The sequence below is a fragment of the Macrobrachium rosenbergii genome, chromosome 13 (genome assembly GCF_040412425.1).
Source record: "Macrobrachium rosenbergii isolate ZJJX-2024 chromosome 13, ASM4041242v1, whole genome shotgun sequence".
Classification (NCBI taxonomy): Eukaryota; Metazoa; Arthropoda; class Malacostraca; order Decapoda; family Palaemonidae; genus Macrobrachium; species Macrobrachium rosenbergii.
The window spans coordinates 34234953-34262356 of record NC_089753.1 but is presented as its reverse complement, the minus strand read 5'-3'; the positions used below and the strand labels follow the sequence as shown (position 1 = coordinate 34262356).

The 27404-nt window shown below is 36.7% G+C and overlaps 3 protein-coding genes across 3 annotated transcripts; 1 reads left to right on the top strand and 2 right to left on the bottom strand.

Annotated features, from left to right (window-relative positions):
• Window positions 1-751: 751 nt before the first annotated feature.
• On the top strand, window positions 752-7379 carry LOC136845147 (cytochrome b-c1 complex subunit 6, mitochondrial-like). The gene is made up of 4 exons (XM_067115092.1): window positions 752-871; window positions 4966-5001; window positions 5713-5874; window positions 7131-7379. The coding sequence occupies exons 1-4, from the start codon at window positions 824-826 to the stop codon at window positions 7161-7163; spliced, it is 279 nt and encodes a 92-aa protein (XP_066971193.1). The 5' UTR covers window positions 752-823; the 3' UTR covers window positions 7164-7379.
• Window positions 6830-26091, bottom strand: LOC136845146 (spindle and kinetochore-associated protein 1-like). Its single transcript, XM_067115091.1, has 7 exons — window positions 25971-26091; window positions 16758-16831; window positions 16305-16619; window positions 12516-12601; window positions 10648-10817; window positions 8055-8234; window positions 6830-7046 (listed from the first exon to the last, which is right to left on the bottom strand). Exons 2-6 carry the CDS (start codon window positions 16827-16829, stop codon window positions 8083-8085), a joined length of 795 nt encoding a protein of 264 aa, XP_066971192.1. The 5' UTR covers window positions 16830-16831; window positions 25971-26091; the 3' UTR covers window positions 6830-7046; window positions 8055-8082.
• LOC136845145 (centrosomal protein of 152 kDa-like) lies at window positions 17627-26106 on the bottom strand. The gene is made up of 2 exons (XM_067115090.1): window positions 25975-26106; window positions 17627-21778 (listed from the first exon to the last, which is right to left on the bottom strand). The coding sequence occupies exon 2, from the start codon at window positions 21773-21775 to the stop codon at window positions 17960-17962; it is 3816 nt and encodes a 1271-aa protein (XP_066971191.1). The 5' UTR covers window positions 21776-21778; window positions 25975-26106; the 3' UTR covers window positions 17627-17959.
• Between the last annotated feature and the right edge of the window lie 1298 nt (window positions 26107-27404).

Genomic DNA, 27404 nt, shown 5'->3' with positions numbered 1-27404 from the left:
ACTGTGACATGTTGAACTGTGCCAACAACAGTTTCGATCGTACCCTTTGGGTACATGTCTTAGAACACGTCACGGGAGAGAATTTTTTGTCGGTAGATCAGGTGACATTGTGCCAGCACAGGTTCTTACTCCTATAAGCATCCTGTTATTCCTGTAAGATCGAGAGAGAAAGGAAGACATGAGAGATTCGTATAATATATTCGTCACTATGAACCTTAAATCTTCGGCAAATGTTTTTGGATTTTGTAATAATCGGTTAATAAATAGCAGAAAGATCTATGTGACGCATATCACCGCATATCGTCCGTTCATTTTAATATGACGGACTTGAAGTTCGAATAACAGTACCAAAGAACCTTTGGGGCAGAGAGAGAGAGAGAGAGAGAGAGAGAGAGAGAGAGAGATGAGATGATAGATCCCAAATTGAATTTTTGTTTACTATAAATTTAGACCTGATATCAGCTTTCGACAGCCAACCTATAATATCTTTGGTGAAATAAAAAAAAAAATAAAATACGAAATAGGGGGAACACTGGTAAAGAAACTATTAATCAATGAAACCATTGCTGGTTCCACCCTACAGAATATGCACGATTAAAAATAAATCATTATTGAAACACTTTAAGATAAAAATAATAGTAAGTATAACTTTATTTCATGCTAATGTAATTTAATTGTGAATAAATTTGCATGTTTTTAATTCATCAAGTTAATTTTAAAAGAAGAGACATTATTGAATAACATCTGAGGCTACGCAGTCCGTAAGGTGGACCCGTCAGCAGACTTGATCTTTCTGGCAACCGGAGAGGAGAGGAACGTTATCATGGCTTTGGACGATATTGCAATTATTAACGACGACCCCGAGGAGGAGGTGAGAAGTCGTACCAGTGTCAATTAAGATGTTCGGTGATGTGGTAGTTAGTGAGATATATCACTTTTAAGGCAGAGGTGTGAAATAGCCAGAGAAATTAGGTCAGCGAATTTTTCGAACCTGTCGGCTGATTTCGTCATTGGTGGGGTCCATGACTCGGTCAGACCCAGCTGATTTCGCATTGCGTTTCGCAGCGGCTTCGTTTCGTTTATTTGCATTTTACAGTTGTAGTGGTTTTCATTACTCTCCCCTTTATTCACATTAGTATTTGGGGGACCGATTAGACCCGTACAAGTACATATTTAGGCCCACCAAATTTCACACCCACGGGAGACCTAGCTAGGTACACGGAGGACGACCCTTTTCCGGCCTGCATTACCTATCTTGCCATAGTTATTATGCAGGTCGTAGGGACAAGCAAATTCTTTTCATTGCTACTCATCCACTTCAGAAATAGCCTTGGTAGCATTGGCTGAACCAAGCGTTAGCTCCGCGTCGGGTACGTCCTTTAAAATTGACTTTCCCTATATTATTTTGGTTGTTTAAGCTATCATGAATTTACCGTTATTTTTTGTCGGTCGACTGTAATTAACCTCAGGGTATTTCTAATTAGCAGCCAAAAAACTGTAGAAAAAGTTAAGTCAGAAGGAAATTGCCGCCGTAGAGCTACTATTTAGATCTGCCAACCTCAGAAATGATTATGTTTTTATATGCTGGCCATCCTGGAATGCTATCACGCATGCGCAGTGTTATAGGGGAACTTTTGGTAAAAAGTGTGTTTCCTTCACCAGGGTTCCAGGGGATGGAGCCCCCCAGCCAAGTAACACGGCCTACTAGGTTAGGGTATGTTAGGTTAGTATGGTTCCCTTTATAATAGATTTCTTTAGACGATCCCTTCTTGAAAATATGGCTCCCTAATGTCTCGTATTCGCGGAACTGTTCCATACACTGCGGCGGAGCTAATATTTCAAAATACTGGCACATTTTTACTCAATACTACAATAGCCTGAGCGCCGTGGTTAGCCAGGCACTATAGCATCTTTGGAGGAGCTAATGCAGAGTAAGGGTTCTGGGTTACCGTAGGCCTTAGAGACTTTTCAGAGGAGATATGACCTGGTATAGCTAGGGAACAGCCCTGCATTGGGTCTTACTTTGGAAATTGAATTTTCCCATAGTATTTTGGTTGCTTATCAAGAATTTACTCTTATTATTTGGCGGTCGACTGTAATTAACCTATCATCCGGCTAAGTAACAGCCTGCCAGGTTAGGTTAGAGTAGGGTATGTTAGGTTAGTATAGTTCCTTTTATAATAGGTTTTCTTTGCCATTCTCTTCTTGAACATACGGCTCCCTAATGACTGGCGCATGTGCGGAACTATTCTTTAAGAACGACGAGGCGGTCCGGTCTTTCTCCCAGCCCTTTTCCCCCACCCAAAACCCCACATTCCCAAAGGATCCCCAACCATTTTGGGTAGAAATGAAGTTAATAATTGACCTACAATAAACAATACCTCCTCCATCAGCAGTGCTAAAAGTAAAGTAAAAATCAATTTCCAAGGTAATAGTCATGCTGAGCTGATGTGTAGTTTTACCTGTAACCTAACCAGACTTACTTTAACCAAATGTAACCTTGGACACCATACCATTACCTGGCCAAGGGTACTAACACGGCGCTCATTTTGCACGTAAACATGCTTACGGCCTAAATGACTTACGGCTAAAACGATCTGAACTTGTTAGGTTTAGGATCCTCTATATATGGCATTATTTTAATTTATTGGCAGTTCATAATGACTTTTGGAAATTTTTTTCTTAAGTCTTCTTAATAAATACAAAAAGCATACTAAAATCTATCACAAACTTAAATTTAATGTTGACAAGATATTTGCTGTCTGTTTCAACATTCATACCTGTTGGGTTGGTACTGTCCTCATGTGAGTTGGCTTGGTATTAAAATAAAAATTTACTGGGCATGCATGTATTTTGTCTAATGAAGAAATGAAATACTAAATATTTGGGTAAAATTGCAGTTTATTCGCTGACCAAAAACATCCAAAATCTGTCATTTTGGTGAATTTATAGCCAGCTTAATAGGAAATCAAACTCAAATTTCAACAGTGATGCGTCCTAGCCAAACCTCCTTTGACCTAACGTGACGTAAGGCATTTTACCCTGCCCTGGTGTGGAGGGCTTTTGCACCCGTTGGCCCCCCACCCTCACCTCTCTTTTTAATGGAGATGCATGCTAACCTACCTTTCCCTTAACCTAAACTCACTGATACTTACTTTGATACGGGATATAGGTGGGTATAGGGTAGCAATACCTCCTGTAAAAACATGAAACCTGGCCAGTTTTTCTTCTGAAAAAGGGGGATGGAGAATACTTGTCGAACACTTTTTCACAATCGTATCTCAGAATGTTGCCTCCAGGACCCCAACAGCAACATTCAGTATTTTGTTTAGGTGCCCCAGTCATGGAGTCCACAAAATTTTGAGAATGGTTTACGTTTTCATGAATGTAGTCACTAATTTTTGTGCCAGGAAATCCACTTGCAGATACGTTTTAAGCTAGTTACATGTTTTTTGGTCTGCACGGGGATCAGAAAAGGTAATTTTGAATCCCGTTGGAAACAGTGACACCCACACTCCTTATATTTCCTGTCATCTTTTATACCTTATTTCCAAATGTTGCTTTGTCAAACTTAAGTAGTTTTCCTGCCCCACAGATTTAAGTACTGGTACTTTGTATGTTGTGTAACACAGCTTTCCCTCTGAAAACTGTACCAGTCAATAATGGTGTGGTTCAACATGCAAACAGGTTTGGCAGCTTCATCCTGAGCAAGTCAGCCAGTGTTGAACCACCAGCAGTTCCAGAATTTTGTCTAAACTTAAGTGTGATTTTCCAAATCACTTGCCATCAAAGCCAGATATGTAATCTAGATGGGACTGCATTACTTTGAAAGTCATGAGTAATTTTATCACAACAGAATCTGTATTTTCCATTCAACATCACAATACATTTGCATGTAGGGCACATATATTTGGTATTAATACTCTGTTGATAAAAAGTGTAGAAGGGATTTATGTTCAGTGTAAATTTTACAATTTCCACAGCATTCACCTCACAATGAAATAAAAAACAACATTGTAGTGACTGCAAAACCCAGGCATGCATAGTAGCTACAGAAAGGTCAGTGGCCTGGAAAGGCAATCCTCATAGGCAGGTGTAAGAAACCCATACATGAGCAGTAGCTGCTAGATAGATAATAGCCTTGAAACCACCTCTTAGAAGTAACTCATGCCACAGGTAAACAACTCCATTGACTTATTTTTTTATATCCTGACCACCCAACTTAGCCCCAGATGGTGAAGGAAAAAGTGCTTGGCGGTGGTAGCCAAATGAGGCTTGCTTCCTTCTCACCTGCCCGCCATCAGTTAAATACCTTGTTAGAAAGTTTCACAGATTGATTCCCACTCATGCTTAGGAGTGCTTCCACATAAAATGAGGTGGGGTTTTGGAAATAATTACCTGAAAATTTTATTTTGCCTCGTTGAATTTCAGTCCTCCCTTTAAATATCTTCGCCAGCTGTTCCTTAGATTCTCATGTTGTCTGCCATATAGTCTTTTTATAATTGTTAAATCAATTGAACATAGTAGAGCAAATATTGTTTCTCCTGAGATAGAACAAACAAATCTAAAATTGTTTTGAGATACATCAGACCTTTAAGAATGGAATGTTAGATCTTTTGGTTTTTTTGGGTGCCACTTATGAAACCAAACAGTTAGAACACTCAAGTCAAACTGTTTGCTTTTGGGTATTTGGTATTGCCAAATGATCCCTTTATCTAGCATCTAAAGTAATTTCCTTTCAGGACATTAGGACTTTCAATTGTATTTTTTTTCTTTTATTTTAGTATCATAGCATCTAGTAACGACACCAAAATTTCATATTTATAAATTACTAACAGTTGTTATAAACTACTTTATATCTTGGCTATTTTGTTGTGTATACTGTAATGAAATTTGCAACTAGTAGGGTTTTTTTGGTATAGTATGAATTATAAATATTAATATTCTACCACTCTCTGTTTTCAGGAGGCAGAAGAGGAGGAGGAGGAAGAAGACTTGCAGGTAAGAAAAGTTCTTTTATATAATGTTTCAGGCTCTTTAATTTCTTCATATAATAGAGTAAAAAACTAGTGCCTTGGACCAGTTATACAATGTAACTTGGCATTTTGTAATTATAATGGCTTTCCTAAGGTATTTTTAGTAGCTGTTCTCAGGTGACTTGACCTGTAGCCTACAGTTGAACCAAAACAGAGCAACTACACTGCCAGCCATATAACTCAACTCAAAACGTATAAAAAGCCATTTCATGTTAATGGATATAAAATAGTACCATATTTGATGGCATATAAGTAATTTTGCCAAGAAATGGCTCAGGTATTCACCTCAGGTCTTTTTTTTTTGCATGGGTGGAGCCTTCTGTAAGCTAATGTTCTTGGTATATAAACTGGAGCCTTTAATCATAATTCCACCTCAACCACCCAGCTTAGTTCCTAAGTTAACTACCTTGTTACCAAGTTGAATTGGCCAATTCCAGTTTGCAGTGATGAATATTTCTACAAAATGAGTTGTTGATGATATGCCAAGATGATATACAAATTACTTTTAAAAAATTATTTTTTGTTCTCAGTTTTAGTTATTTTATTTTAGTCCTGTAAAAATTAAAAGTTAAATACTGGCAGAATGGTAGATTGAATGTTGCCAGAACTGAAATATCTATTAATACTATTTTTTTTTCTATATTTTTCATTTTTATATATTTTCCATTCATTTCAGGATCCTTTAGATTCACTGAAGGAAGAATGTGGAAGTACCAAACACTGCACAGAACTAGGTGAAAAATACAGTGCATGCAATGACAGAGTATCATCACGCACAAGAACAGAGGAAACCTGCAGTGAAGAATTGTTTGACTACTTGCATTGCATCGATCATTGTGTAAGTTTTTTTAAGAGTTTAATTATTTTTATTGGTTTAGTGAAGGTATAGAAGTTTAGTTTATTGCTTACATCCCATGAATTTATTTCTGTTAGCTTTCTTGTTGACAGTAGGTAATTATTTAAGACTTGACGAACTCAGTGGGCAGTCAAGTAAATTTAAACATCAGCTTTACACACAACTTTGTAAGTGCTTGTTGATTTCTCACAGGTAATGTGAATGTATGTGGTGGTGATTCAGAGCTCAAATAAGACTTGGCACCACTACTTGGACCCCAAATATTCACAATTTTTATGTTTTATAGTTTAAAAAATGAGTTAAATTTATGATAACTGAGTTACGAGATCTTGAATGATCAAGTTTCAATCTCTGTATTAGTCAAGGAACGTGTGTGAGCATATTCTGAGCATAGTATATATTACTGGCACTGTTTTCTGTAACATTCCACAGGCTTGGTTCAGTCTGGAAGTTCATTGCTTGTAACAGTTGTACTTGTTTAGAATATTTCAGTTATATACTAGTCTAGTCCATTGCTGTTAACAGTAGTCATAAGGTACATTAAACTTAACTTTGATTCATGTCCTCTGGCAATCTCAGATTATTTGATTCATGTCCTCTGGCAATCTTAGATTATCTGTACTTTGGACACGATGTAGATGTCAGCTGATGATGCATTTATAATGAACATTTATGCTTGGTTACTGATTAAAGTTACATTGGACACTTGCCTCTTGATGGGGATTGGCATGGAAGAATGGGGCCTTACTGAACTATGAAGCTAGTTGGGATGTGCAGAGAGACCTTTATATTTCAGGCTTTTGTGACAGGAGACTAGTTTTGTATGGAATAATGCCATTCATGATTGTTAGGTTTTGTGAAAAACTTTGGTATTGTAAAGCCATTGTTTGGGTTAGCACAGTGTTAGTCAAGTGGATATGTAGAAAGAGTCTGTGAATTATATTCAAGTTTTATTTTTTTATCATCCTAACATTAAATAGGCAGTAGACAGTCTACAGATCTAACTGATGAGATTATTTGATCAGGCCAGGCAAAAGATTTTAATGAAAGTGTTATTCCATTTCAAGTTGTGATGCAGCAGGAAGAATTTTCCATCTTGGTTCTTGGGCTGATCTTGGTCTTGGCTATTTCACTTGTAGATGGAAAAGTAGGGCCTGTAATTGGGGAAGAAATTTATAAATAAGATAGGATTTGAGCTGTGCTAATGCTCTTGACCTCCATTTTTTTTTTTTTTCCAGCTAACGAATGTGTTGTTCCAGAAATTGAAGTGAGTCCTGAAATCTCGAGTGATTTTCAAGCAGGAACTGCACACTTTTCATTTAAGTTGATCAGTTTTCTGACAAGTGTGAATGCAGTGTTTGGAGACTGGAGGACCAGAAGCTTTATTTAATATTGTTTGTCATTTATCTTCAGATGTTTATATGTAAATAAAGAGCTTTTCAGGCCCTTAATGGTTACCAAGAAATAAATTCTTGTTTTTTTCTCCATTGGTTTGTGTTAGTAACCTTTCTGCTTTAGCAAATATTGTCACTTCTATATAAGTGAAAACTTAAAATTTTAAGTAATACTGTAGTCATAAAATACATTTACATGATTTTAACTACAGGCTTAAATATCTTACATGTATACCAGAAAATATTGCCATATTAACTGGCATTTACCAAACTATACAATACTGTATTAACATTGAAAAGCTAAAGTTGATTCCAAATGACCTATTTAGTTCACAATTACCTGGCCCTCTAATTTCCCTGTAAACATGTTTATGTGGTAAGCTAAGATTTTCAGTGTCCCCACAAGATTTCTTTCTGTAAGCTAAATGAAACTATTGTATATATAATGTTTTTATATTAATTTGCCAGTCAAAGTATTCATTAAGTACTTATAAACTTCTGGTACCATTTAACATTTAAGTCATTGGGCTAGGTAGTACAGACCATCTGGGGTAAAATTAGCCTACAGTACAGTGTTGCGGGTATAGTCTCTGGGAGGCCTCCCCTTCACTTTAAAAGGAAGTGTATATTCAAATATGGTAATGTATATCAAAAATGCAAACTTGTGCCCACACCAAGTCGAATGCTACTTATATGTGGCAAGCCAAATATTAACAAACACGACAATTAACAGGGAATCAATTGTCACAAAACAAACATGACAATTACCAGGGAATCAATTGTTACAAAAGCACGATCATGACACGGCATAGCGTATAAGACTTCCTGGACCCCTAATCTCTCTGAGACGTTTCAGCGTGCGCAGCACAGTTAGCATAGACCTTCCTGCTGGATCAAGCTTCATATTACTCCACCTCTTGATGTCATTGTCGACGACAAAGTAAAAACCTGGTAAATAAAAGTAATTTTAAAGAATGATCTCAAACTTGGTGCAAAGAAGTTGACTTCTTATAATCAAAAGATCAATAAAATCCCTGATACACTAAGATACTTAACGTCAAAGAGATTTATCTAATGAAAATTTTCTAATCTATAAAGTACTGTACCCTTAAAACTTAGATTGGGCCTATGATAAATAGAATATGTACATGCCTATTATGCAGAGAATACATGGACTTTGAGAAATATATCTTCATATGGTGCTTCTGTACTATATACAAAATGAACAAATCTAAGATACTAAAACAATAGGCTTAAAAGATACTTTAACAAAGCATGACATTGCATACAGCATTTTGTACTATAATCTCGGACATAGACCTAAGGCAAAGAAGATTCTATGACTTGCATATACAGGGTGCATCTTCCCTTAGCTCGTGTTTATGAAGTTTAGTCACACACCATTTATCCCTGCAAGGCTGCACACAAGCAGGTTTCAGGTTTCCAGCATCTTTCAGTATTTTGCCACTAACTTTTGACTAAGGAGACAACAACATTAATTTATTCTCACAAAGTAGCATTGCAAATTTGCCTAAACTCGTTATAAAAATGAACCAGTCAAGTTTTTGCTTGTGTATCATCAGTGTAATGAACAATTTATAGCTTAAATTGTACACACAAAAATTATTGCCACTTGGCATGGCATAAACGTGGGCAGCTGTAAGATGCTAGAATACCTGAAATGTGCTTTCATGACACACCTTATGTTCAACAAACTATAACATCTGTTAATTAAAGCCTCCCCTTTATTGTTACTGTTTTGTATTACCTTGGTACATAACTGTACGGATGAGTGGAAATAAACACATTAAAAGGTCATATTTGATACAAGTATATATCATCATCAAAGTACTGTTGACATGACACAATGTAAAGCTACTGCTGCTGGCTCACCTGTTTGCTCTCTCGCTCACTTTCAATGTGTCTGCATCTTCAGTTGCCATTCATCTATTACTGCCAACTATTGGGTCCATAAAAATGAAAAAGGCAGATAGATAGCTGCTAGGAAACCTGCATCTACAATGTTTGGGTCCTTAAAAGATCACAAACACTGACTAATTTTAAGTAAAGAGTTCTAAGAAATAAAATTTTAAAGCAATTTGTACTATCCCTAAGTATACAAACCAAAGCCTTTCATACAGGGAGTATCCTTCAGTGTGAGCTGGAATGGCCACTGAATCCTAGTAGTTAAAACGATGAGATGGAGGGGGAGAGGGTTGCCCGTGCTCTCCACATGCATGCCTTTCCATTCTTTCATTCAGCCACAGACAAAGCAGGGTGGTAGCCATGGGTATAACCAATATGACAGGCTCTGTTTTGTACAACACGGAATAATACAACTGATTCAAAAATTCATTTGTTCCTACTAGAATACAACAGTTTGTCTTTCAAGTTTGGAGACTTACACCTCAGGAGAAATACCAAGTGCCACCAAGAGAAATTATCAACTGGTTGCCTGCGCAAGCAAGAAATGAGATCAGAACAATCTCCAACCACTCTGGTGTACTTACATTCCCCAAAGGGAGAGGAACTCACATAGGAACCAAAGGTTTGGAGAATCATGGCAACCCTGTAAAAATTGTCAAGCTGGCAAGCAGCCTTTTTCTGGAAAAGCCACAAATGACAGGATCATGGTAAAGCAAAATTGGACCAGAAAATATGATAATTGGACTTAGCCAATCATCTCCAGTAAAAATTTTTTGGATCATGTCACATGGGAAACACTGAAGCTCAAGAGTTCAGCCCCCTTTTCTAATATACAAGATTCATGGAGAGAAACCATTGTTTTAATAGAGATATTATTAGTTATTCAAAAGGTTTAACAGGTTTCAAATTCTTATCAAGTGACTTGCTCCACAACATTCTGATCCTGTGCTTCCACTTCCAAGAGCCATAGCAAAATTTCCGTCCCATAAAAGGTAACCTACACTGAGAAACCCCCATGAGGCATGGTTTGTAAAAGCTTGAATCTTCACTAAATTATGAAGTTTTTGTGTAAGTTTTGCCATTTCTGGCAAAGTAGTTCTCCAGAAAATTATTACGCAACCCACCCTAATTTCACATTTCTCGCCTATCTCCCCTTGGTATGGGGTATGACTTCCAGTTATACGAATCTGAAACTGTGAAACTGATCCAATGGTTCTGAAGAGGTCAAAAATAGGAAAAAAGTATATCATACATACAAAGATAATCTTTAATAGGCTTAACTGAGTTTTTAGTTCAGTGACCTGTGTGACTCATTCACTGAGTGTTACATGTAAAGAGAAGGAAATGAAAACTGAGAAGCAATTTTTTACATATCTTCATATTGACAATTTGTTGAAATGAAGCTTCAAAAATTTCAAAAACTGAAAACACCAACCTTTAGTTTCTTTATTTTCTTGGAGTTTACATGCAGTCACAATTTTCATATCAAACTCAGACAGCTTGGCTCTTGGGCGTGTCATGAGTGAATACTTAGTTTCAATTGCCTTGTTCACTTCATCCACAGCATTGTTGATTTGTTCATAGAGCAGACGCCCTTTAATGTACCTGGGTTTCAAAGGATACTTAATATATCTAATATATGAAATCTATTAAAAGTTATTAAACATACAGACACATGAAGTCTTGCTTTTTGCACTAAAAACTTCAAAAACTTCACTTGAATGAACAATGATAAACTGGATCACCATTTTATAAACTCTTAAGAAATTCTATGAAAAAATGAAAATAGATATTGGATGCACAGCATACACGAATTTGGTTAAAATTCATGTATGCTTTGGACCTTGAAGACAAGATGTTACGACACAAAGTAACCTACGTTTGATGACAAAAACTTATTTCTAAGAAAAAACAAAAAAGCTGCAAATATGAGGAATATATAGTTATACTTATTGCAATACAAAAAATGGCAAAACAAGTCCCAAACTTGAACCCAAATATTACAAACATGAAAAAAGTTTCCCAAATTGCTAAAAAATGTGAAAAAGGTGTAACTAAATATAAAATTGTAAAAACTATCAAAGACTTGCATACTCTGCATTGTTATATGACACTTAAATATTCAATTGTTTTCAATTATAAATTTTTACTGCAGATAGTAAGCAATGTCCTTAGCAATGTACATTATATTGATATGAAAATAGCATTCACTGAAATATTAAGTGACACCACATGCTTTCCCCTTTATCCTCTTTTGCAAACATAATTATGGTTATTATGCATAAATAACTATGCTATGTGTCTACTGTATAAAAAGGGGCTATTGTTTACTGTACTATGGCATTTTATGGGCTAAGTGGTAGGGTTCCACAATAATTTATTTTTGTAAGTTATCTCGACTAAGGACGATGAATAATGCGTAACTGAGAATTTACAAGAATTCCCTTTTCAGTATGAAACATGATACACACAGGTCTTCCAGCAGTGGTTTTAGTACTACCCATTAATCCCTCACCTACTTGCACTATGCCCATGAACACCTTTTTTTAGAGTGAACAGGTATATGTAAGCAACTGCATTAAATTGCAAAAGTGCCAATATATGTGCACACTGAGAAGATGGATATGTGGAATGAAGACCTAATGGTCTAGATGATGGAAAAAAAAAAGATATGTGGAATGAAGACCTAATGGTCTAGATAAAAAAAAAAAAAAAAAAAGTGTTCAGCCAGAACTATCAACAGAAATTGTAAATAATGAGTCAAACGAATGTGTAATGCAGAGTACTGAACTTTCATTGTGTGCTACCACTCAGCTTTTCTGGTTAGTGGTAGTATTTTAATTTTCATGTTCTTGTACGTAGACATTCATGCATACAGTACATGGCATGCACTACTACTGACATGAAGTTGCTGATGATACACAAAATGCCTTCATTATATCCTTAAAGTCAAGTTCAAATCTAACTTCTGCATTTACCTTTAAGTGTCTAAACATATTAACAGGCTGACCACAAAACAATACTTTAATGAACATGGACACCCTTTGTAGATGCCCAAATAGCCATAATTCATTATTAATAATAACAAACAATTTGCAGAAAATGTTTCAAAAAATATGCAAAGTAATGGCAAATACAATTTCCATTTAAAAGCAACGACATCTATTCTGTTCGTGATTTTAACATCATCTATAACATTCTGCAAAATTTGCCAGCCTTTGTCACAACATTATTTTTAGCCACCATAATATTATACATAAACTATCCTTTCATACCTATGTGTATGGTATTTGATTTACTTACTTGGACACCCCATCAAACTCCTCTACTGTGATATACTGGATGGACGGTATATGCTTTGATTTTCCAGAATTTCCCTTCATTGGGGCCTAAAATATAAAAAAGAAAAATATTACAATAAATCATATATCATAGTGACGAAAATGTAAGTTTTGTAACTTAAAAGTACTGTACAATCACACTATAATATATTGCATCACTGAGAAATACATTGTTAGGATCATATTTCATTTTTATATTCCATATATTAACTATTTTGAGAAAAATCTTTCATAATATGAAAAACAGATTCAATTGCAGCAATTAAAAAATAAAACCAAAGGAAAACATTTTGCCTGAATCATTATGAAATATTTTGTTATGTTTAGATTTGAACAGGCTTACCAACCATGCTATCAGAGTATCATCTGTTTGAAGAATGTTATTTTATGCAAAGAACGTAAATGGGGAGAGTTTGGCATATCTGATGTTATCAGACTGTCATCTGTTTAAAGATCCTTCTCTTAAAAGAGTTAAACATCCATCTCTTAAAAGAATGTTAGTGTTATTTTAAGTTAGTGAATATAATTATATTATAAAAATATTATACAGTAATTTGTAACTTCCTTACTTAAACTAAATACAGTTCGCCTGACTGAAGGGCGGTAGAATGCACTGAAATAAAATGTTCAGTTCGCACACCTGCAATACCAAATGTTGAGTAATTCAGTTTGGACGCATGGTTAACTAAAAAATCTTAAACACTGCCAATTTTCTTTTTAATATAAAAACACCTCGAACTGACATAGAATATTTTTATTGATATGAAGGAGAATTCAGATATATCACATAAGGAAATTGAGAATATTTTTTTTTTTACAAATAAACGGTTTAACAGGAGTCAAATAGGCCTAGAATGAATGGTGAATGACGACGACATAAGTGAATGGAGTTGTCAATGCTTTTGTGAAACTGGCTGGAGTGACCACTTTTGTTGGAAATATGGAATAAACAATTTACTAACGTTTTTCTTTAATATGTTAAAGGGATCTATTAGCTTATCTTTTCATTTTGTTGTTCTTTAATTATATTCGTAAGCATTTATTGAAGGCATATAGTTAAATTTTTTTATACTATATGAAATTTTTCATCGTTACGTTTCAATTCAACTTCTCACTAACTATCAATATTACAGAGTCTACCAATCGTTGTTGATGTAAATTATACAAGGAAAATACATTAATTTTGCTCTTCTGTTTTATCTCATGATGAAGAGTATAAAATATTTTTCTCTCAAAGAGTGAATAATTTAGTCCTCAAGCATAAGAGTTCAGAATTAGGCTAAATGGACAATTCTAGGAGGCCAATCAGCACTATAACGATAAATTATACATTTGCATAACGGCTGTAAAAGAATACATATATTATGAAGTGCAGCTAATTCTGAGGTTATGAAGGTAGTCCAGAGAAAAAAAATTTGATCCTGTGATTCATATGACTTTTTGAAGTTATGGCATTAGTAAGATAAAATTTGATTGTTTTCAACAATACAGTACAATATATTTGTTCATCTGGTTTATTTATGATGCCTTTTAGTAACTGGACTCCCCAGGAAACTCTCATTGCATACAATGTTGTTGCATGACACTTTCTTTTTTCCGAGACAAGCTTCTCTTTCAACTTACCATTGGCATTTCTAATCATCTATTCAACAATAATTTTTTTTCATAATATCAACCATCAAGTTTAACTACACCAAAAGCATGAAGTAACAATCTCAGAAGGAATCCAGCAAGGATATTGCTGTTTCCAACTTGAACCTAGTCTGAGGAGGATACACTCATTCCAAGGAGAGATTGATGAACAATGCTTAGCTGCCAGTTGCCTGCTCCACAAGGAAGAGGGGACCATAAAAGCCGTCAATTTATAACACATTCTTTTCCAATATCCTCTTCACCTCTACCACCTGGGTCAGAGATTTCAGTTCCTGAAGCAGAAGACAGAAGATTACTGGAACATGAGATGGGGTGTGTGTGTGTTGATTAGGCCTTGAAAGGTATTCTGCAGCTGTCCCAAAGTACTCACGGCTCCATCCCTTGTCTCTCCCATATTGACCACTGGCATGACAGTTATCCCCTATAACAGTGGCTACTGTATATCCAGAGCTGTAAGGGGAGGACAAAAGGGATGGGAAGGTTCGTTGCCTTTTCTAAAAGAAAAAGTCTGGGTTCCTTGCCTCACTTTCATGTAGGGGAGACACCTCCCAACACTGAGAACAGAAGATATGGCTGCAGTTTCCTTCACTACTTCACAAGGTTTGAGGAAACCACATGGTGGATCAAAGTCATGGCCATCAGTACATATCTTTTCCACCGTCACCTCTAACTTACCCTTTTGATAAGTTAGAGGTGGCAGTGGAAAAGTTATGTACTGATGGCCATGACTCAGATCCACCATGTGGTCTCCTTCAAACCTTGTGAATCAGTGAAAGAAACTGCAGCCATGTCTTCTGTTTCCCATGTTGGGAGGTGCCTCTCCTCCATGAAAGTGAGGCAAGGAACCTTCCCATCCCTTTTGTCCTCCCCCTACAGCTCTGAATCAAATGTCTACTCTCAACTTGTCTCAGGAAGGGAGAGGACACCCTGTCATGTCTTTCACAAGACAAAATCTGTCCATAGAGTGGCATTCTAATGAGAGGAAAGTCATCATCTTTCCTTCCAACACCAGTAACCTGAACTTCACTTTACTATCCAGGGATGAGATACAAGTAACAGTGAAGTTAGCATGTGTGTTCAATTAGAGTTGAGCCACAATGCTGCCTGGCAACTAACTCCTTGGATCCTGTCTCTGCTGACTAAAACATACCCTCCTATTGGAATCTCTCCAGGAGGAGGTCATTTGTCAGTCAGCGCACTGCTGAATCCAACTACTGGGTAGTTGTCTCGGGGTTCTGGGATAAGTATAATCTCTGGCTTGTCAAAGAAGGGGAAGGAGCCTACTAGATATGCTAGACAACAGAGAACCTTTTCACCCAGAGATCAGACTATTCACCTGGTCCAAAACACCAAAAGCTGACTGTGACCACAAAAATCTGAATGTCTGCCTCACTTCAAAAGTGCACCCAAGTGTGAGCTCAATTGACATGGTCGGGTTCATATGGGATGCCAGCAAAGTTTCCCCAAAGTCATGGAGTGTTGTTCCGACTTAACCTACTGGGTTCTAAAGAAGCAAAGCAATGCTCCATTCATACCTTCATAAGTACATGGAGGATCCTCTCCCAAGAGAAAGGATGGCATGCCAGCCTGGCCCTGTGATCGCTCACAAGAACATGGTGTACAATCAGTGCCAATTATACTGACTAACAAGCCAAGAACCCAAGATGACCCAAAATAAAATAAAGTTCCAAACCTTGGTTGTCTCTCCTCCCTGTGATCACCAAAAGCCAGTCTAGCAGATGCCACAGTAGAGCAAGCACAAGCACTATCATGCCCACACATTGGGGCTTGGAGAGAACCCAGAACCAACTCAGGTCCTTCACACTCACCTACATGCAGATTTTAACGGTATCCAAGCAAGGATATTTTTTGGATTACAGTTTTGAAGTGTTTCTATAGCACTTTAGTCACCGAAAATTAGAAATTGAGGTAGTATGGCTACAGATCCCATGCCTGATGAAGATTTGGAACCATCTGTGTATAATGCAGTGTAAACCTTTTACTTCAGCTATTGCTTTTCCAGAAAACAAAACTCAAAATGAAAATATAAACAAATTATATAAGATACACCATAAACACATCTGATCTTTCAACTTACCTTTTCTTGAGAGTTACTCTTGCCAGCACATGTATCTTTTTCCTTATCACTCTTATTATTTCCCGAGACACCAGACTGATTTTTACCAGCTTGGGGTAAGTGTTCCGGTAAATTCTCTTGCATATGAGATACAATAGAAGAGAGCTGCTGAATTTGTTCTAATAGAGAGAATGCAGCTTTTATATCACTTCTACCTTGTGCAATTACTTTTTTCTGCAAGGAAACCTCTTGTTGCATGAACTGAAGCTCCTTCTTTAGTGCCTCGAACTCATCTACCGTATCTCCACCCCAGTGTCCACGTATGTCACTCATAATCTGCAAGAGATGATTATCAGTTTTCTTCTACAACACAGAAAAAGTCTTTAATCACTGCAACCTGTGGCCTCTTAAACTTTACACACACGCTATACCAGGGGAAACTCAGATCTAACAATGATTTTTCTTAAGTATTACCTGTAATGCTGACATCTTCTGGTGGAAGGCATCTTCAAGTGATGACAAATCCTGAACAGTGCTGACTGCCATACCTAAAAACATGGAAATACATCAACTAATTTTTTTTTTTTGAGACAAGAGAGAACTCTTACCACAGGAATGGATTATGAAAACTAGGTTTGAAATCAGTATTTTCTCTTACCACATAAAGCACAACAATTTTTGTCAAAATTACAACAACCACAATATAGCATTTGTTAATTTTTCAGTGGTAATGGAGACCAGCAACCTCATCTCAAAACAGGACAATATTAGTAAAAATAGGGAAACTGCATCACTGCACAAATATTAATACAAAATTTCTTTCTGACTAGCATACTGTATATTAATTTCATGAAAACAGGGGCAAATTTTTTTGATGAACAATTATACATCAATTCACTCCCCATGCACTTATTAAGTGAATAATCAGATCAGCCATTTGTTAAATAATCATCCAATCACTAGCTGAATAATCACTCTTTGGTTTATAAACTCTCATACAATATTTCACATGGCAAACACTTCCTGGGAAAGCCCACCAAAAAAATATTTGCTGTTATTATTCTTGAACAAAGGATAATGCATTTAAAACAATAATTTCTAATGAAATAATGAAAATGGTAGTGTGATAGATTGTAATGTAAATGAAAAGTTAGGGAAATGACAAAAGGCCCATTATCATAACCATAATCATTTATGTCCTTCCGATGAATCATACGGTAAGGAAGTAAAATACAGGTTTATCACTTCAATATACAGTATACCATAGTAAACTAGCGGCCTATTTAACTTAAGGCCTGAATTACAACTGATAACATTTAACTAAGCTAACTTACCCAATCGGACAAATTTGAAACAAATTCCTTAAGGTCAACCATCTTTAAGTTATTAGGCTACCATCTTCAAGTTACTGTATTTAACTTTGTTGTAAATCTAGGCTGGTAAGTATAAAAATTTCTTCTTCATCTTCTTGAAAGGTTTAACATAGCTTCTCAAGGCACTTATGAAGCACTAAATGATAAGTTTTGGCACTAAATATTTGTACTGTCTTTGAAAGCTTTAGTAATAGCCGACTTATTTTACAATATTGCACACATTAAAAAATCTGTCTTTCATCACAATCATTTTAAAACCTGATAATCTATATACATACATTTATAAATAAATTTGGCATAGTATCAAAACCACTTCACAGAGAAGTTCACATAACTCTTTAAAACCTCCTCCAGTTCCAAACGTGTACGATAAATTCTCTCGTCTACATGTTCACATTTCTTCAGCACACTTATCGCGCTTTCCAAAGAAGCGGAAAACCTTTTCTTTACTTCTTCGACGTAATCCTCTACTCGCTTTACCCAAGTTTTATTGACTGTTTCAAATTCATTATCGAGTCTACTTATTTCACATTTCTGAAATTCTCTTTGATGTTGCGATGCTTCATGATATTCCTTAAATATTCTCCTTAAGGATTTATACTTGGCTGACACAGTTTTTGATGATGCAGCTTCTTCTTCCAGTAATTTGATTTTCTGTTTCATAAAATGCTCATCACTAATGCGATTCTGAAGTTCTTTCTGAAGTTTAGCTTTTGTCTCGTTAAACTCTTCTTGCTGCTCTCTCGCTTCGCTTTCCAAATTCATTATCATGTCCGTTAGTTTTCGAACTTCTTGTTCACTTTCCTGATCTCTAATTTTCGCTCCTTCTCTCTCTGTAGCTAAATCATCTCTAAGTGATTTCAGAATTTTTTCTTGTTCCTGCAAAGCATCCTTGTGGAAGTTCACAGCTTCCACTTCTTTGGCCCTTAGTTCATTTGACACCTTAAGTCTGTCTTTCAAGTCACCCAATTCTTTCTGAAACTGAGATTGCAATTCTTCCCGTTCAGCATCAAATCGTGACCTCTGCATTCTCAGCAGCTCCTGGCATTTTTCATGCCCTCCCAGCAAAGCATTTTCCCCCGCAGCAGAGTTCGAATTTAAAACAGGACTAACATCTTCCCAATGTTTTATTTTTTCTTTCAGAATGCTATTGGCATTTTCTAGCACTGAGCACTTTTCCTTCAACTCCTTTTCCTTTGAAGACGTTTCGCTAATCATTTCTTTATCACTGGTTTTCATCTCATGAAGCTCCCCTAGTCGCTTTTTTTCTGCAACAAACCTTTTAATATCTTCCTCATGCTTGATTCTCACATTTTCTAACTCTCTCTCCAAACCCTCTATCCTTTTTTTGTAAAGTCTGATGTCCTCCACAGAATGGGAACTTGACAATCCTAATGGTTTTCCCTGGCCTGCTGCATTAGTTCCTTCACTAACAGAGATATTATTGACACTACCACTCTGCTTCTTCAACTGCTCTTCCAATTCATTTCTTTCCTCACACACATTTAGATAAAGTCCTTTTACGTTACTTAATTCTTCTGCTAGCCTACTAATTTCCTGTTTGAGTTTTGCACCAGTATTTTCATATTCAGCATTAAATCTGACCTCTAGCTCCTTCACTGCATCTTCATGGAACTTTAAATAGGTATCCTGACAACTCTGCAAAGCCAAGGCCTTTTCCTCATCTTTCTTTTTGCTCAAAGCAGTCATTTCCTCTCTAAGGGACTCTTTCTCTTCGGTCAAACGAGCCATTTCCTGCCTTTGCTTCTCAACCTCCAATTCAACTGTTCTTAGCTTATCCTCCAAATAGGTATTTTTTCCTTGAATACCAAAAGAATTTTCTGTCATGATTTCAACCTGTTGCTTTATTTCCTCAAGTAGTTTCTGAAGGATGTGAAGGGCGTGGGTATATTCGCTAGCCTTGCTTTCATCAACCAATGCTGTTTTTATCATCTTTAAAGAAGCTGTGACTTTGACCTCAATGGCATGGATTCTCTGTTCCCAAACTCCAGACTCCTCTTGCAACTTCAAAACCTTTTCACGGAGATCTGAAATAACTTTTTGGTGCTGCTCAAAATTTGTTATTAAGTCCACATACTTTTCAGCTGTCTTTAATAATTTATTGCAGTAACCAGTAAAGTTGTCAGGAACTTGTACACGATTACCATCACATTTTGCGTTGAAAGAAACAACAAAATTACTGAATTCTACAGCTTGATTCTTCATATCTCCAAAGGCAACATACAATGTTATAAGCTCTTGTTTTAAAGAAATATTTTCTGTTTTAGCAATTTTTAGATCAACATCACTGCTTTCCTTCTGATTTCTACCCAGCTGAGACTCAGATTCTTTTAATTTCAGTTTTAGTAACTCTTCCTTCAATTCCTTTGTTTCTGTTTGTGAAGATTTAAGATCACTCTGTACTTTTCTAAGCTGATTTTGCTTTTCTCGAACATCCTCCTGCAAACGAGCAATGGCATCCCTTTTTGTTTTGTTGGCAGCCAAACTCCTCTTCAGTTCATCTTTAATCTTCAGTATCAGCTGTGCTTCATTTAACGGTTCCTTGGGCAACTTCTTTGGCTCCTCTCTTGTAGTGTCATCATAATTCAAAGTTTTCTTGATTCCCAGAATGGACATGGAATCTTCTACACCTGGCATGGCATCACTAAACAATCCTATCATGATTGCAGAATCATACCCTTTGATTTCTTCCTTTGCTTTTTCCAGTTCAGCTTCCAACGTCTTAACCCTTTCTCCAAGTTGGTGTTTCTCTGACTCTAAGCTTTTATTCCTCAACTGAAGGTCAATTATCTTGTGACTATCATGAGACTGTAAAAGATCTTCATACTGCTTCTGCAGAGTTCGTATGGTTACTGTAAGCCTTGTGGTAGTTTCTGTTTTTTCCACAAGAAGATCATCGTGGATTTTACGCATAGACTTCAACTCATCACGCAATGTCCGATTTTCTTGCTGATGAGCATCCGATTCTTTCTGCACAGACTGTATCTTATTCATCAACATGTCTCTTTCTTCTTGATTCCCCTGTCTCAGTTTCTTCACAAAGTCCTCATGCAACTGCTGATTTTTTGATAAACAATCAGCAGCCCTCAGCTGGGATACTTGGCATTCAAGACTTGACACAACTGATTCTGCTACTTCGAGTTCTATCTTTATCTTCTTGTTCACACTATCTATCTCCTGGTTTTTCTTCTCCAAATCAACAACTTCAAGTTTTAGTTTCCTTACCATTTCCTCTTTTTCTGACAAGAGAATCTGGCAGTGGTTAAAGTTTGATTTTTTAGTTTCACATTCTGCTGTTGCAAGACTAAGCTGGTGCTGCAAAATTCTAACCTCGCGGAGCTTATCAGATTTTACTTTGGATAATTCAGCTGTTAAATTGTCCAGTTCTCTACCTCTGGCCTCATATAAAAGTTTTAACTGTTCATAAGAACCTTCTGCAATCCGAAATTCCTCTGAATGACTAACACTATTATCTCCATCTATGTTAACGATAGATTTGTACTTTTCAGCAGATTTCAAATTCTGGGCATTATACAAAGACGTTTCAGTGTCATTTTCTCTTGTTTGTCCAAGAAAAAGGTGCCTCTGGTTACTGGATCCATCCTCTCCATTTGTATAAAGAAATGAATCTCTCGCAGTTTCTTGGTATGAGAGGGACTTGAACCTATTGGAATGGTCATTACTTTCATCACTCCAAGGAGTCTGGCTACGGCTATCAGAAGGATGTGACTCTCCATCATGACTCTGAGCGGAGCAATTATTCATGGCACCGCTCTCGTCATTAATGACTTCTCTCTCAGCTGCATTTCCTGGGTAATCATTTGCATACTGCAAAGGATGCATTGGTCTTGGAGTGTCGGGGTGGCTATTTCCATAACCATGTGACCGGTTAGACACAGCTGAATACCGGCTGTGCGTATTGGCAAAAGAATCGTCCTCCTCAAGGTCATCGAAAGCATTTGCCAACATCCCTTGTATTTCTGCCTCTCTCTGCCGTTTCTCCTCTTCATCTTCTTCATCATCATCAGGGTCAGGTGGTCTAATGCTATCCAAGTGTATACTCCCACCAACAAATAAACTATGGCCAGGATTATCCATCACCTGTAAGATTAATACAATACATGTAACAAAGCAAACTGAAATAACAAAATGAAATATACAGTATATAGCACAGGTCTGTATCAAAACAATTTAAAAATACATTATACGAGGATGGATTATTCTAAATATGGTCACATCACTCCTCTCAATGCTTACAATTAATTAACTACAAAATATCAGTAATATGGTCAAGTAACACTTTATGTAAACCTTGCAAGCATCACTTGTGATGACATTTTATGTTGGTTTAAGTGTATGTGTAGTAACAAACTGACCATTTTTTGCAATGCTGTACTTGCATTAACTGTTTACCCTGTAGCTTCTTACATCTTAAGTTTAGTGTCAAACTGTCTTTTTACTGGAAATGTGTTACACCATCAAGAAACTTATGTACAAAAGGATGATACGGAACGAGGGACAACCTTGTCTGCGATGTTGGGAATGACATGAATTTACTAGTTTCACTGTGCTCTCTTATGCATTATGTGGGTAAATCTCCCTTCTGTGCAACTGATAAAATTTCAAATTATCCCTAGAAATTTAAGTGGGAAATGTAGAGTTGGGCTGCTCTGTAAACTTGCTATCAAATAATGAAACATGATCAATGCTACAGAGATCATCAAATATATCTCAGTCAGGTTGGTCTACAATAAAGGAGAAACATTTAGTCATAAATACTGAAAAGTTCCATGTACATGTTTCACTATGATTTAGGAAAAACCTACTCATATCTATTGGCTGACTAATATATAGCATAGCACTACCTACTATATAGCAACTGTATTCCCAAATATGACGCTGACTAATATGTAGCATAGCACTACCTACTATACAGCAACTGTATTCCCAAACTGGAATGTAGGCCAGTAATTAATAACTAATGTGAAGGAATTACTGCTTTTAAGGTGGAATTTAATAGATGTTCATAGTTACTTTGTCATGACTAACTTTTTATGGAAGTAAATTGCAGTTCCTAAGCTATCTATTGTGTGGTTAATGAAGAAATTGCATAATTACTAACCCTCACAGGCCAACCTAAACATACATTAACAGAACCATATGACAGAGTAAACTTTAACAATTGAAAAAAAAAAAGCACATCAATGGAAAGAGTTATAAATACAAATCTTCATCATATATATAAAAATTTTTTTTTTTTAATTTTCTGTACTGCCTATCCACACTACGCTGACAGTGAATATTTCCAACCCTGAGTAGGACCTCTTTTCTGAGAAGCACGTAAAATTATCGGCCGATTTAATGAGTAACAAATGTTCTAATATTTTTTGTATTTTGTATCGCAAAATTACAACTACAGTTCATAATACTGCAAAAGATAAGAACTAAAATAGCAACATTCCTTGAGTACATTTATAGGCAAATATATATATAATGTACTGAGACAGGAGATGCAGTAACTTCCCTAATGAAATCTCATGGATGACTATTATTCCTTGTGTCACTAAGCTGAGGTTTTAGTGTTGCCATAAAAGTTTCCATTTGGTCATTTATGGTCCAGTCAAGTGATCTGAAGGTTTTCCACCAAATTCATTCATATATCAAGGTGCAAAATAAGAATTAGGCTATTGATATGCACTATTCTGCCATTATTTTGCATCAAAGGATTCCTGCTGCTACCAAAAGCTTAATGGAACTGTTATTCATGTTAAAGGCATTGCAACTGGTGATGTTCTATAAAGTTTCAACAGACTTCCCAACTGCTTTAAAGTTTAGCACAAATTAGAATTTCACAGTGCTTCATGGCATTCAGAAATTGGATATCTCCAGTGAATCAAAGTCAACTGTCAAATTCATGATGTTATGCAGCTCCATGACTACATAATGAATATGTTCATCAGTATCAAGAAATTCTAGCAAGATATTTATTCAAACATCAGGATGAAAGCATCATCTCAGCCACTGAAATCTCCTTAACCTTCCACCCACACTCCTCAAGAGTCCTCTACCTCTCACTCCACTCCATCTCCTCTGACTCTGAGTCAAACAGTGACAAGGAATTCATGAGTGTTTATATCTGGAAACCAAATGGAAAAAATAACAAAAATTATGGGCTGAATAGCCTTTAAGAAATTGTTTAGTAGTTTGGGTAGAACCAAAAAATTTTCAGTAACTGCAATTAAAAAATAATGTTGCTTTGTGATGGTAGGCAAGAGAGGGAAACTCCACCACTCCCCCACTAACCACCAGTTACCTATCCTATTACCAAGTTCAATGACCAATTTCAGTTCATGCTGCAGAGTACTCCAACCCAAAGGCTTTGATTCTGTATTCCTGTATGAACAAACTGGTTTGCTGACTGCACAACTAGCAGATTCTGAATTATTACCAAAAATTACATAAAAATAAAAAACTTGGGAGAAATTTTAATTTCTTAGCTAAAGCTGAGTTTTTTGAACCAACAGCCCTATGCTAGATTCATTTCAACAGCAGATCTAGGCTAGTAGCCTCTTAGCATCTCTGGTGAAACTTAAGACTACTGCCGCATACTGGTTCCTGCTAAACGCTGATCTGGCATATTTAGGCATTTTGTTTATGATTTTTTCTTTTGCTTATGTTTATGATGTTTATTGTCTTTATGTTTTCACATTCTTCCCTTTAGACCTAGTACTAAACACAAAACCTGTTTTACATGTAAACTGGTGGTTTCATAATGGAGGGACGCGCTAGTAGTATTTGGGGTAGAACTAAGCAAGAGCTCCGCATAGGGTATTACTTTGGAAATTGATTTTTCCTATAGTATTTTGGTTGCTCAAGAACTTACCATAATTTTTTCTGTCAACTGTAATTAACCTCAAAAGTTGTGTGCTGGCCATCTTGGAATGGTACTGCGCAAGTGCAATGTTATAGGAGAGCTTTTGGTAAAAAGTGGAGTTCCCTTCACTAGGGGGTTCCTCCACCCCCTGACTAATTAACACGGACTCCTAGGTTAGGTTAGGTTAGGTTAAGGTACGTTAAGTTAAAGTTCCTTTTAGAATAGGTTTCCTTAGCCAATCCCTTGTTGAACACATCGCTCCCTAATGACTTGCGCATGCACAGAACCATTCCGTAACAACAACATGGCAGTCCGTGCAGAGATACACTGTAATTTAACCACTAAAACAGAGAGTCGCGGTAGTAGTCTTCAGTTTTACTGAATAGGCCTAGCCTATCAAAGTAGCCTAGGCTACGCTAATCATGGAGTCTGTTTAGGGCATTTCTAAGTATTAGCTCTGCACAAACTGTATATGGAACAGTTCCGCGAATATGAGACATTCGGGAGCCATACGTTCAAGAAGGGAATGGCTAAGGAAATCTTATCATAAAAGGAACCATATTAACCTAATGTACCCTACCTAACCTGGCCTAACCTAGGCTGTCTTAATTAACTGGGGGGCAGAGGTGCCCCGAACCCCCGGGTGAAGGAAACTACTTATTACTAAAAGTTCCCCTATAACACAGCGCATGCGCGATAGCAAAAATATAATCAGTTCTAAGGTTAATTACTGGTTAATTATAGTCGAGAAACAAAGAATAACAGTAAATTCTTAATAAACAAAAATACCATTGAAAACATCAATTTCCAAGGTAATACCCGACGCAGAGCTAATACTTAGCTAGCTCTGCCCTGTTCAGTACATTGAATTGATCTGAACATAGAATTTAGGCCAGAGGCCATGCACTGGGACCTGTGAGGTCATTCAGCGCTGAAATGGAAATTGGCAGTAAAAGGTTTGAAAGGTATGACAGGAGGAAAACCTCAAAGCAGTTGCACGACGAAATAATTGTTAGGAAAGAGTGGAAAGTAAGATGGAAGGAAGGGAATACGAAGGAGGTACAGTAAAATGAAAGAATTGCCGCTGGGGACCGAAGGCACGTTGCAAGGAACCTTAAGTAATGCCTACAGTGCACCACATTAGGTGCAATTTAGTATATATAGCTTAGCTCTTCACAGCTCCGAGTTTTCCGAACCTAGCCTATCTAGACTAACAGTAGCTAGGCTGCTAGGTTAGCCTGATAATGGGAAAGGATGGGCTAACCTACTGGCCGTGTTATCATAGCCTGAGGAATACGTGACAGGCTAGCCTGGGCCTCGGACAATTCAACGTTCGCTAAGCTAAGCTTGAGCTTTTATGTCGACTCACAAATGTCTCTTTATATCTGGTCCAAAAACGAGACAGAAACTGTTACATACCTACCTATGAGCGTCAACTAGGCGTTTCTTCACATAAACTTAAAAATCCTTCTTAAAACTTTAGGTCGACGCAGCAACCTTTGAACAAAACAAGTTTCAAACTTTCGAAGTTCTTCTTCTTCTTCTTGGCGCGCGCAACGAAGGCTGATTTTGAAACAGGTTTCTAAGCGATCTCTCTCTCTCTCTCTCTCTATTCAGTGTGGGTGAGAAAGCTAATGCAAAACGAATTTTCTTTAATTTGGTTCTCAAAGTTACAGGTCATCAATAGCATATGCACTGAAACTACGTAGGTCTAGCTTTTAATTAGGTTGTAATGCGAATTCAATCTCGTGCTTGTACTTTGTTTCCATGATCTGCTGTCATTTTAGTTAACAACTTGTTCTATTTTTTTTGGATATCCTTGTTCCATTTTTAGATAATTTATTTTAACCCTCGCTTTAACATTTCAGTCACGTGAAGTCGGTCGTTTATTGAAAGCAATTGATAAACTCGTGACGGTTTTGTTTCGAAAGGGATGGTATTTGCATCATAGGACAAATATAAAACCCTCACAAACTACCTATTCTGGAGAGGTTGTTCATTAAACGGCTAGTTCCCCAAATGAATACCCAAACCTCCTCCAATTCCAACTGCATCTTATAACGTGTCTCCTTTTGTTTTTCCTTTCGTCATTCAGTCTTCCTGTCTCTGAACTGTAGATTGGTCGTTGGTCTAAGCCTTTAAGTATACTTTTGTAATTGTGAACTTTTAGTCTTTTCACTGTTTTATGATTTTTAATAAATTTAATATTGATTCATAATTTTATTTTATTTATTGACAGAATCCCAGAAGATGTAATAAAGTATGTATTACGACACATCAGAATAAGGAGAAGACGTGTTGAAATTGACCTGTTTCCTTAGTCCACCAGTGATTTGGTGTCTCCCTTGGTCGTCACCTGCTGACATCACACACACTCCCCCCCCTCCCCCCACCACCCCCAAAACAACTCTCATCCAAGTAAGGATGGGTTTTCCTACTTTCTGGTTCCCACAAGAGCCAATTAAGCTAACTCTGTCACGTTCTATCCAAGGGCTGTGCTTAGGACCTTTCCAGGTTATCTCCGTCTCCCTTACCTCATTATCTCATATACACTACATACAGGACATCCGAAATTTTCTTTATGGTAGGCCTTTCATTTCTAACTCAAGCCAGCCATCTGACTCCTAATTAGCTTCTTAAATATACAAAATCTTCTATAGTTTCAGTGTCTTATTCAAGATTCAAGTCTACATAGGAATATGGATCGTACTAGATTTATGTATAATTTTACTTTCCAATGAAGGTTCAGTTTTATTAAATTTCCAAATATTGTTCAGCATTGACCATGGTTTGATTAACCTTCATTCGCTAATTCCAGATCAAGACAACTTGTACTGGATGTGACCATTTTTA